Source organism: Labrus bergylta, chromosome 13, assembly GCF_963930695.1.
Source record: "Labrus bergylta chromosome 13, fLabBer1.1, whole genome shotgun sequence".
NCBI classification, from domain to species: domain Eukaryota; kingdom Metazoa; phylum Chordata; class Actinopteri; order Labriformes; family Labridae; genus Labrus; species Labrus bergylta.
In genome coordinates, this window is record NC_089207.1 from 22,844,375 (window position 1) to 22,855,930 (window position 11,556).

At 41.2% G+C, this 11,556-nt stretch overlaps 1 protein-coding gene across 1 annotated transcript in view; it reads right to left on the minus strand.

Annotated features, from left to right (window-relative positions):
- Positions 1–7,741, minus strand: part of tsc22d1 (TSC22 domain family, member 1) — a 30,002-nt gene extending 22,261 nt beyond the window's left edge. Inside the window, exon 1 of the mRNA XM_020641081.3 lies at positions 4,397–7,741. Coding sequence (XP_020496737.2) covers positions 4,397–7,068 — 2,672 coding nt within the window. The 5' untranslated portion in view covers positions 7,069–7,741. The remainder of the gene's footprint in view (positions 1–4,396) is intronic.
- Between the last annotated feature and the right edge of the window lie 3,815 nt (positions 7,742–11,556).

Here is an 11,556-nt window from a genome sequence, read left to right on the forward strand (position 1 = left end):
ATGTTTCACCTTGCTCAACTTTTACTGCACGTTTTCTTGTACTTTGCTGGCCATTCAGATCCCTGTATGATAGCTAAAGAACCACACATACACCCCAAAATACACAACAACCTTGGATGTGTTTGTTTTCAGGATGTCTTTTTCATATCTGTATCATATGCGTATAATTGGCAAGTAAAAAAAAACCTAATTTGGATCAAATCAAACTGCCAATTCTTATTCCATTTACAGCATGTGTGCCTTTATTTAGAGATAGCGCAGTGGATAGAGTTAGAAATCGGGGAGAGACAGACAGTGGAATGAAACAGGAAAAGAGCCACATTGGATTTGAACACATATTGAAGGGCTGAAATCTGGGTGAATTTAGAAAAGTCATGTACAAAAAGAATGAATATAAAATAGTTGAATTAACATTTAAAAAAAAAATAATCAAAAATTCAAAACACAGTTAGCAGCTTTGAAAGTGTTATGGTTATCTATAAAGTTTAATAATTGATGTTTGAATGTTTCTACCCTAAGTATGAATGAATAATTAAGCTGAAATAACGTTGTCATTTTAAGCAAATAACTTCACATTAGGTTCAAAGTTACGTATAAGAATTGTCAAGTATACAGAGGTATAGACAACTTTTTCCTTCGCCATTTTTCCTGATAACTTCAACAAACTCAGTTATTTTATTCATTTTGTATATTTAACCTTTATCTCACAACTTTATCTCACAAGAAAAGAAACTCAGGATTCAAAATATCATTTTAAAGAGTGTCCTGGCCAAAACAGACAGCAACAAGATTTACAGAGTTACAAACGAACAACGACATTCACACATACAAATATCATTCTTACCAATATAAATATAACAATTGTTCGCTAAAAGTCTTGTAGATTTAAACATGTAATTACAGCACCCACACTGGGAAAGAGAAGTGCTAATTTGCCATAAGTGCTAGTTGCCACCCGATAGTAAGAAGAAGAAAAATATGACAAAACAGCCAATCGTGTCGCAGGGATAGTGGTAGGAAGGCTTATAGACGCTTAGAGCAGAAAGGAAACACAGCCTCAATGAGTGAAAGTGACGCTAAAAAAAACGATGTGCCTACCAGCTCAAAGCAGGAGTAAACAACATCGACAAGAAATGACACCCAACTTCAGTGGTTTGGAGATATTTTGGCTATTTAAAAAACAAAGTAATGTGCTCTGTAAACTGTGACAAAGAAACGTGCCAGCGAAGACAGGCAACATCACAAACCATTTAAACAATATCACCCATTGGAACACACAGAAAGCAATAAGTTACAGTCCCAAACAAGTGTTAGTGGACCCTCTGCAAGCACTAGGCCAGTAAGCATTAGTCCACAGCAGCAAACCATTACATAAGCGTTTTCCACTGTACTTATGATTATGAAATGTTCCTCTGTTCAAGTATAGTTTGTCATGTTCTGACAATAATGAAATAGTTAAACCACATTTAACCATTTGCTTCCTTTAGCTTTCACTCAGAAGCAAACATCAGCCTTTAAATATGAAGGAAATAATGATTTGACATTTATTGTAATAATTATCGATATCGACTGATGTGAAAAAAAATGTTGTTGGGATATCATGTTTGTCAAGATCACCCACAAACACATCAAGGAGAACATGTACAGCCAGATGTGTCTGCCTCCAAGTCATTTAAGATTCTCTGAAAAGCATCCAGCAAACTCGCATGTGTCATGGGTTGGGATGAAAATCTATAAGAAGTTCCATTTCAAAAAGGTACCAAATTCTCTAAACCGTCAAGATTGCAAACCTCTGACTAGGGCCGGATGATACAGCCTAAAAGAAATTCACACCAAACTGGAAATATGATTTTAATCCTTTTTTCTATTGAACAAAAAAAATTTTCATTATGGAAATTCCTCCTAGAAAGCAAATACATTACGATTTATGGATAAAAACTATTTTAACGCCCTGCACATTGCAAAAACAATGACATCATATTCATGTGTCTATGATGCTAGATCATTTAACGAGGAGCCAGGGGGGAGTTGAAGACTCAGTCTAAAGCTAACTATTACAATGTTAGATGTTGATGTAATGTCTTTCAGCCTGGAAGAGACTGAACTAGAAGACAGCTTACAAATAACAACAATTCACTTAGCAAATAACTATTTCTATTTTTAAATAAAATTAAAAAAAAGATAATTATAAAATGTTATTGTGCTACTGTAATTTAATTTATTTAAGTGTCACAATAAAATCCACTCGACAGTGTGTTTTGGCTTTCTGGCAACATTTGATCTTTTCGTATTTTCTCCGCTCCTGTATGTTGCAAGCCACAACGCTGGCCAATGTTTTTTTGTTTTTTTACTTAAATATAAGCCAAATGTGAAAATAAATTTATAAAAAAACATTGGACAGTGTGCTTCAGGGTCTTTCGTCTGGCGAGGATATTTTCAAGACAAAGACAGCCAGACCCAGCAGGGAATGTTGGTGGGGATGACTTTGCACGAGCTAGCTGTGTAGAGGCCTGCTTAGTGAAGTGAAGACTCTCTCCCAGACAGAAAGAGGTGAGTTTGAAGACATGAAATACAGCACAGAGTTGTTTTACAACCAATCCAACCAGGGCTCTGACTCCAGGGATGATGGACACACAGCACTTTTAGTCAGAGACGAGAGAGGAGTAAGAAGCAGGAGAGGTGCACGAGGGAGGTTGGAATCACTCAGTGCCAACCTCTGAAAGTCTGAGCAGGGTCACACGTTGATGTCAGACTTCTAGTGCAAGTCGCAAAACTCTAGGAGAAATCCACCTTGGTGTTTTAGGAAACTGCTGTTTAAAAAAAGTAGCATCTAACTTTAGCCCACTGTTTTGTTTGTCTAGTACCCTTTCTAAAACTTAGAATATACTCCTAACATCATTTAGAATAAAGTATCAGGGCATGATCAAATATTCATTAAATTGAATCTTGGTCAAAGATTGATTTGCACATGATTAGTTTGTGGTCGTGAGTTAGTTGTGCATTTGAATCAGCTGTTGTTTTGTATAAGCATTTGCACTATTTTTTGTATAGCATCCACTGGGCTGGCTCCAATTCCAGTCACCCATTTGTAAACAAACAAAGACTGCAGTAGGGCCCACAAACTTGTGACAGCAGGTAAACTACAAAAAGAAATAACCACGAGTCTTATTCTGCATGACAATTTTCTCATGTAACACAAGGTTCCCCGTTTCCCTCAATTGCTACTTATCATCAAAGACAATAATCCACTTTATCCCCGTAGGATTCACATTCCTCAAAGTTTAACGTCATGTGATAACGGTGGCCATCCTTCTGTATCCATCCAACTGGACCATAGTGACTGGACTAATATCTACTTTACACCCATGTTACCCTTTTCATCCCCATTTGTTTAAACCTGTCTAGTAGTCAGTTAATATTGGTTTCTATAAATCAGGTATCCAAAACAACTTTAAATCTGAGCTGGTGATAACGTTTTCAGTGGTCAAGAAAAGGGGCAAGATTGTAAATGAACTGAATTTGAGCAATTTCCTGCTGCTGTGAAGTGATTCAAAATCCCCAGTCTCCCCAAAATAAATTCTTTTATTATTATATTCTTTTAAATTATTGGGACAACATTCCACAGGACTTTCAGCTGGTAAGTTCATGGCATAAATATGTAGCCTACTGGAGTTTAGTGATAAACAGTGTTGAGAGAGCGAGAGAGAAAGAGGTTAAAAAATTGGTGAGCAATATGTGATGGAGAAGTAATACAGGGCTATACTTTTTATGTCAAAATGTAAACCAACATTTCTTCCCCATGTCTTTAATGAAATATGGAAAGAGAATTTTTCAAGACTTACTATTAGAGAAAGTCTGGCAAAAAAAAAAGAAGTTATGTTTTGATTCATCTGTGGAATGAGACTATTCATAACTAGCGCGTTTGCAATTCCCTGTCTATTTCTATCTCAAATTAAATTTCCATATAACCTCCTAACCTTTGCAGAAATTGTGCCCTGTAATGCAGACGGTCAGGATTCAAGCAAGGAGCCAGGCTAAGTAAAATGTTGATTCACTGCAGTCACTTGATGAAAACAAGAGGCATCACATGCAGCTGAGCTTTGCACAGTGTCTCACTGACACAGGATCAGACAGACTGTGGCACCCTGGCCACTGTCTCGAAAAACAATAACATTTTTCTTTCTTCGCAGCTAACACAGCAATCAGTGAAATTACGCAGCTTCAAACAGACTCTGAATGTGGAGTTTACTACAAAGACCCATTTAACCATGAGTAATATACTTTGTCTAAAAAGTGTGTAAATTGTGCCTGATTTTAAAATAAATGTTCAATATGTTTGCAAAACAACAACTACTATAAACAAAAAGGACAAAAGTAAGTAAATAGAATCTCTTACCCATCCTCCTCTCCATCAACGGCCTTGAGACCAGCTGATGCAGTTAAGGCACAGGCGGTAGTGGCATTGCCCTCCACGTCTTGACCCTGCCCAGCGCTGGAACCAGATGCCGCTTCCCCTCCGGACAGCTTGGGCAGCCCCAATAAAGCTGACTGGTGCTGGAGAAGCAACCGCTGGGCGTCCTGCAGCTGAGTTGTGGTGAAGGTGGGCAGACTAGCATAGAGGACGCTAGCCTGGGCAGCATGAGCCAGGGCCTGGGCACTGTTGGGGTCCTGGGACAAGCTGACACATGGCTGTTGGCTGTGAGGAACATTCTGTGGGGGCATCCTACTACTAATTCCAGTGTTGTGGGCTTGGGGATCATTCTGAGGGTTGGGAGCGAGAACACTCAATGCAGACACTTGGCTCTGGTGGACTGTTGTAGGCAGCTGGGTGCCCAAGGACAGGTTTTGGTTTTGTGTTGGGAGTGACTGCGGTTTCTGCTGCTGGCAATCCAATTGGCTGGGGTGACTCTGGGGCTGCTGGCCAAGACCAGGTACGCCAACTTGAGATGGCATACTAGAGCTGGAGGCCTGAAGGGAGGAGGGCTGCTGGGGCTGTGTGTGAAGGAGCGCCTGTTGCTGCAGGCCCCCAATCATCTGACAAGCTCCAGCAGCTGGTCCAGAGGGAGCTGATGCACATTGGTTGGACTGAGAATGAGGAGCTTGGTGGGCCTGGGTGTACTCAATTGGCCTCACTTGTACTGGGGCTGCTTGGGGTGTAGTGGCTGGTTGCTGTGGCATAGTGACATAGCCCATCTTCTGCTGCTGTACACCCACCAGGCCTTGTGTGGAGCCAGTGGATTGATTAGCAACTGCCTGTGCATAGGTGAGCTGCTGCTGCTGGTGCACAGCAGATGTAGAAAGCCCAAGTATGGTCTGGTGGCCGGGCATGGGAGCTGGCTGATTAACATTTGTGGGAGCCGAGGGGGCAACAGTAGTCTTAACATGTGAATGGCTGATATCCTGCGGGTGCATGTGAGGTTGGGTTTGGGACCCTCCCATGCTTAAGCCACTGGGGAGGATTCCTTGAAAACCTTGAGGAGGGGAGACATAATCCTGGGCATTTTGAGGTCCCCCAGCTTCTCCACTGCACACACTCTCAGTATAATGGCTCAATGTACTCATAGTGCTACTCACAGAACTACCACTTGTGCTTTCCCTCTCCGAGGCCCCGACAAAGCTCTCAGAGACAAAGTGACGCATGCTGAGAGACCCAGCATCAGATGCAGAGGAGCTGGGAGCAGAGGCCGGGGTCTCCTTGTCATAGAATTCGGTGCATGTCCATCTGCCCTTCTTAAAGGGCTCTGAGCTAGAGTCCAGCTTCACCACCCTGAAGCGAGAACTGGTGGTAGCCACTGCAGGGGCCGCAGTTGGGGCAGAAGTAGATGGTACGGGGGCTGCGGCAACAGGGACGCTCACAGATTGCAGCACAGCAGATCCGACTCTACCGTGGAGCCCACTGGAGATTGCCATCCCTCCAGGGGCGCTGACAGCAGAAACAGCAGCAGTACTTATTGTAGTCATGGAGATGTTGGAGTTGATGTTTTGGGGTTGCTGGATAATGCTGACATTAGTACTAATAAGGTTACTCCCAGCTGCAACAGCGCCACCTCCACTACCCCCACCGCTGCTTATCACATGGGGAGGAAAGCCACCACTGCTACTGCTCGTACTCATACTGATCCCCCCTTTCACAGGCACGCTGGCAGAGCTCACCATATTCACATTACTAACACTGCTGGTCTGGGGATTAACTATGCTAACTGTAGTGCCTGTAGCAGAGTTGTGCATTCCAGGGACAGATCCTGGGGCCACAACCCCCACAGACTGGCCAACTATACTTGGAGGGGCAGCATGGGAAACATTCTCTTGAGGAACCCCCACACTAGAAGGCATTTTCTGGGTGTCACAAGGTAAAGCACCTGAAGCTAGGGCAGACAGGGTGCTCCCAGGTCCAGAGGACAGTGGGTACACATGTGCATGGTTAGGATGATGATGGTGTTGATGGTGATGGTGCACAGTCCCATTAACCATCGGACTGTGGTGTTGAGTCTGGTTCATGGCATGGGGGTGTGAAGGCTGGTTGGGGGAAACAGCTCCGGGGGTCTCCGCCTCGTGGAAATTATTCAGCGTCTCTTCCGACGAGCTTCTATCTGCACCCACTATGTCATTGGCTCGTGACAGGGAAACATCCAAGATCTCAGACGAAGACAGATCCTCTGTGTGAGACTCATCAAGGTCATCATAGCTTTCTGTATCTTCAGCAATACTGTTGTTGGTACTCACAGATATCTGCGCCGGAGTCACACTTGTGATCTGGAAACCGCTCTTCTTTTTTATTTGCGCTCCAGTAGACTGCGTGGCTTGGGGCTGGGGAAGCAGATTCAGGCTGTGGGGTGGAATATGATGGGGACCGGGGGAGGATGAACCAGCAGGAGGTTGGCACTGGATCAACAGGGAGGGTTGATAATCATCAGCAGGGACGTGGCTGTTATTGACTGCTGGGTTTGCCGGCGTGGACAATGTAGAGCCGCTCCCGCTGCCCGTGTTGCTACCCCTTCTGTGAAAGACGGCCGGGTGCGCCATCTTTCTAATACTGCCAGAGTCTCCTGCAGGGTCCGGATGATGCATTTGGAGAGAGTCCGGGGGGCAGCTGGTCTCTGACAGTGTGCAATAAGCTTGCGATTCGTTAAGGGCGCCGTCTTGAAAATACTATGGTCAACAGACAACACGATCAAAAATAGATATCCTCACAAAGTCGATGTTGCACTCAAATGTCAGGCAAAGTTATGCCAATATGTACAGCCTCTCATACAAGACTCAGTGTAGTCCAGTGTCCGCTTACTGAACAGATAGCCTGTTATCAGCTGATGGTGTAATTTACCGGCTAACTACCAGTGTTATCTGTTAAAGTCTCTGTTAAGCACAGCCGTGTTTGTTTTCAGGCTCTTTGAATGTTGTAATGTCTTAACAAGAAGAATAAATGCAGTATGAGTTAGCCTTGAATTAGATGCTAACCTAACAGAGAAGTAACGTCAGCTAGCTAGCTGCCAGTCTCCATCACCGGCTAGCTCAACACAGACTATATACTGAGTCGATTTAGCTCAAAAGGAGAGAAAATCAAAACAAGCAACCTTCTTATCCAGAGTCCAGAGATGTAAATCCAACTGTGGTTTTATATCTGCGCAGAAAAGGTTTAATCCATTCCTCTGAATCCTCGTTTTGGTCTTTTGCTGTATCACTGGTTGTTCAGTCCTCTTCTTCTGTGGCTCTGTGCTGTGACGGGGCTGAAGGGGAGGGGTGCTCGGTAATATGGCGTCCGCGCATGGTCCCTGATGCCAGACATAAAGCAGTCTGGGAGAGGCGGTGACGAGCCCAACATCAACACCGACGGAAAATGCCGGAAAGTGCCGAGGACTGGACGAGCCCTCAAAAGAGCTGAAAGAAGATCAAAAGTACGCCTATTTATGTTTTGCACCAAAACTACCCAAAGACATCTTGAAGAAGAAATATAGTAATATATATATATATATATATATATATATATATATATATATATATATATATATATATATATAATGTTATATTAATGTTATATTACGTTTATCAAACCACTTTATGCATGTCTGTGTTACACTGAATATTACGGACTACACTTTTGTCAAATAGCTGATCTATTTTTTTATTTTTTAAATCAATTTTTTAGTATCTATTTTTTTGTACATTCTTAATTTTTCTTTTTTTATATTTAAATTGTACTGTGTTCACTTTTTGTTTGCAATCTTTGCTCTTTGCTGCTGTAACACTGTAAATTTCCCCGTTGTGGGATAAATAAAGGATTATCTTATCTTATAGCTTAATGTTGACTTCTACGATAATTACTAGTCACACTGAGATTATCATTATCGTAAAATATATAGGCTATATTTCTACCAAATCTACCTACGAGTACAAATAAACTTACCTTACTTTACCTTAACATCCCCTACTATTATTATGGATATTGCATATATGGTCTATATAAACGGGTTTTGTCTTGCTGTCTGACTGTTTTTTGTCTCTCTGCCCCATTTTTTAGGCCAAACCGGAGGTGGTGGCAGATTGCTGTTTACCATATTGGAGTCTCATTCTGCTGGGAGTTTCTGTCTATTAAAAGCCTGTTTTTCCTTACCACTATTGCCAGGTGCATGCTCACTGGTTGGTTAATGATAGGCCTCTTTAAATAATCTAAGTAATGTCTTGACCTACTTTATATGTGATAAAAAGATAAAAAATACTGTTTGATTGATTGAATGATTGACAAAGCCGCAAACATAAAGACTGACTATATAATGACATCAGCATGATATAACCATTTTGCTAAAAGTCCTTCTCCTTTGATACTTAGCTAAATTTTAAGTGAGTATGAATGTATTTCATTTTATTGCCAACTGTTCATAAATGTTTTTATTAAGTAAACATTATATTGTATTTGATGACGATTGTGGGATGATGATTGTTCATAGATCATTTATTGTGCATTGTATAACTATGTTCAGGTCTAAAAAAAGCAGTTTATTGTCACTTTTAATCAAGGGATATGAATTTACCCCCATAAATAATGTGAAATTCATATAGTAATAAACTATCCATTAAGCCCCAACCTCTGAGCAAAACATCTACATCACAACAATGTTCCTGAAACAAAGGTAGAAAGCAAGCTGCTAGATCTCTCTGCAGACATAGGTGCTAACTACACTGAAGGATTATTCTACACACAGGTTCTGTTTTTGGGCCTCCCTCTCTCTGTCTCTCTCTCGATGTGTGTGAGAGAGTGAGGGACTGAGAGAAAATGTTTTGTACATTTGTATGAACTCTCTGGGTCAATGAACCCTGGTGTTAAACTGGCCAACCATCTCCATCCTCTGTGTTCTGGTCTTCTCTGTTTATCTCTGAACATTAAGATCATTCTCAAAGTCAAAAGTTTTCATGTGATATTTTCTCTCCAATATTTTCTCCTCTTCTTTCTCCAAATAAGTCAAAAGAGAATCAAGTACTATTGTCAAGTTAGTAGTCTTATTCTTGGTCGCCTATTAATTGCAGTTACTACACTTGATCACTGTTAAGAAGAGTATTAAATAGACTTCTGCAAAGTGTGATGAGTTAGCTTTTGTTATGACTTGGCGCTAACTAAACTTGGATGACTAGACTATGTTAACTTGTATGTCATTTGGTTTATCTGCTCCATTTTCAACAATTATGAAGATGCCCTTTTGCACTGAGGGTAATCGAATGTCTCTTTATGACTGTGTTTACTAAGGACTGAATTTTGCACAAAAAAATGGTAAACCATCTGCCGAAACTCTAACAACAGCTGAACAAGTCAATGTGTTGTTTTTGTTAATCTTAACATATAAGAGCTCGCCAACTTTCACTACTTGAAATCAGTGTGATTTTTAGGAATGATTGTAAATGCCTTAAAAGAAGGCAAGCAGGGAGGGAAGAGCAAGAAATCGAGAGAGGAGGATTTGAGGTTACAAATAGAGGGTAAGGACAGAGCTGAGGTTTGTGACGGGGCAGAGGAGCAAGAGAGAAGTAATGATTGACTGCCAGGCTAGCAGACAGGCTATATCCATCGATACAAATGATGGAGGACGAGAGACAGCAGCAGCCTAGTGCAGTGTAAGCGTCTGGTGCTGTCAGCAGCTTTAAATCACACTGGCACTCCACAAAAAAAAAAAAAAAAAACACAGCACTATTGTGCTGCTCGCCTGATGAACAATTTAAACTCTGGACTTTTTTTTTTTCATTTTAAAAACACTTTTCTGCTTTGAAATAAATAAATAATCCATGATTCAGACTTAACGAATTAAAATGAATGATTAAAATGATCCAGATGTGCCATGTAATATTTATTTTCAAATCAATACACGAACAACTGGGCAGTGTGTGTTGGCTTTTGCACATAGAGTGGGTAACTAATGAACATGTTCAGTTCTTCCCTGGCTCTTGTTGTCTGTGAGTCCTTGGGCAAGACTCTGAATAACAAGTTGCTCTCACATGAAAGTCACTTTTGATCAAAAAGGTTGGCAAGTATCAGACAGTTGATCCATACTGAGTGACACTGTCTACTGTCCACAGACTGGAGTCAGTATTCTTTTTTTCAACATGAAGGCTTTCAATTTATATATAATTTAATTTTCACTGTTTATGGGTTTCACTGCAAGTCAGAAAGAAACTTTGTGTCAGTTGCCAAGACACATTTCTTTATCTACCATTTGCCAGTCCCCCAGACCCCTTTCAAGCTTCACTGCTTAAATAATTATCACTCTTAGGGAGCAATTATATAGGCTACTCAACATGTTCAAAAGTCTTCATCTACAGGCTATGTACCGCATCAAAGGTAAGCTGGTTTAAAGTGATTGATGGTTTAAACTGAGTGATCAAAACAATTCGCGCTGGTGGTGCAGTGGTTAGTGCACGCGCCCCATGTATGGAGACTGTAGTCCTCCAAGCGGGCGACCCAGGTTCAAATCCCACCTGTGGCTCCTTTCCTGCATGTCATTCCTCACTCTCTCTCCCTGATATCCAACTGTATCCACTTTCCTATCACTACATTAAAAAGGCACAAAAAGCCTTACAAATAAAAAATAAAGATCTGGCTTTCCTGTCTCTAGTAATTGATTAATTTATAACATCAAGGTGGATTGTTGCAATTTTTAATTAACCATCAAAAATGGTTTCAGAACAAGTTAGTTTAACCAGTGATACTTTATTAGATTTTTCCCTTTGAGAATTAAACCCATTTGTTCTGGAAACGTATGTGCAAGCAATATGACTCTGTCAGCCGTACAGCTCTCAAAGTACTTACATGAACAGACAAACAAATCAGACAAAAAGAACAGATATGCAGTTGTTATGTTCAGTTCAGATAAATAGTGGAATAAGTGGTTGCATGAAAGCAGAATAACATATTGGCCACTATTTACCGATCTTATACAGAAAGGAAAGAGTTAAATATGAGGCCTTATTCATATACCTTATATGTTGCCCTCTGGCAGACGCTACAGGTCTGTCAGAGCACGGACAAACAGACTCAAGGACAGCGTCTTCCCCAGAGCCATAACCACACTGAACCTG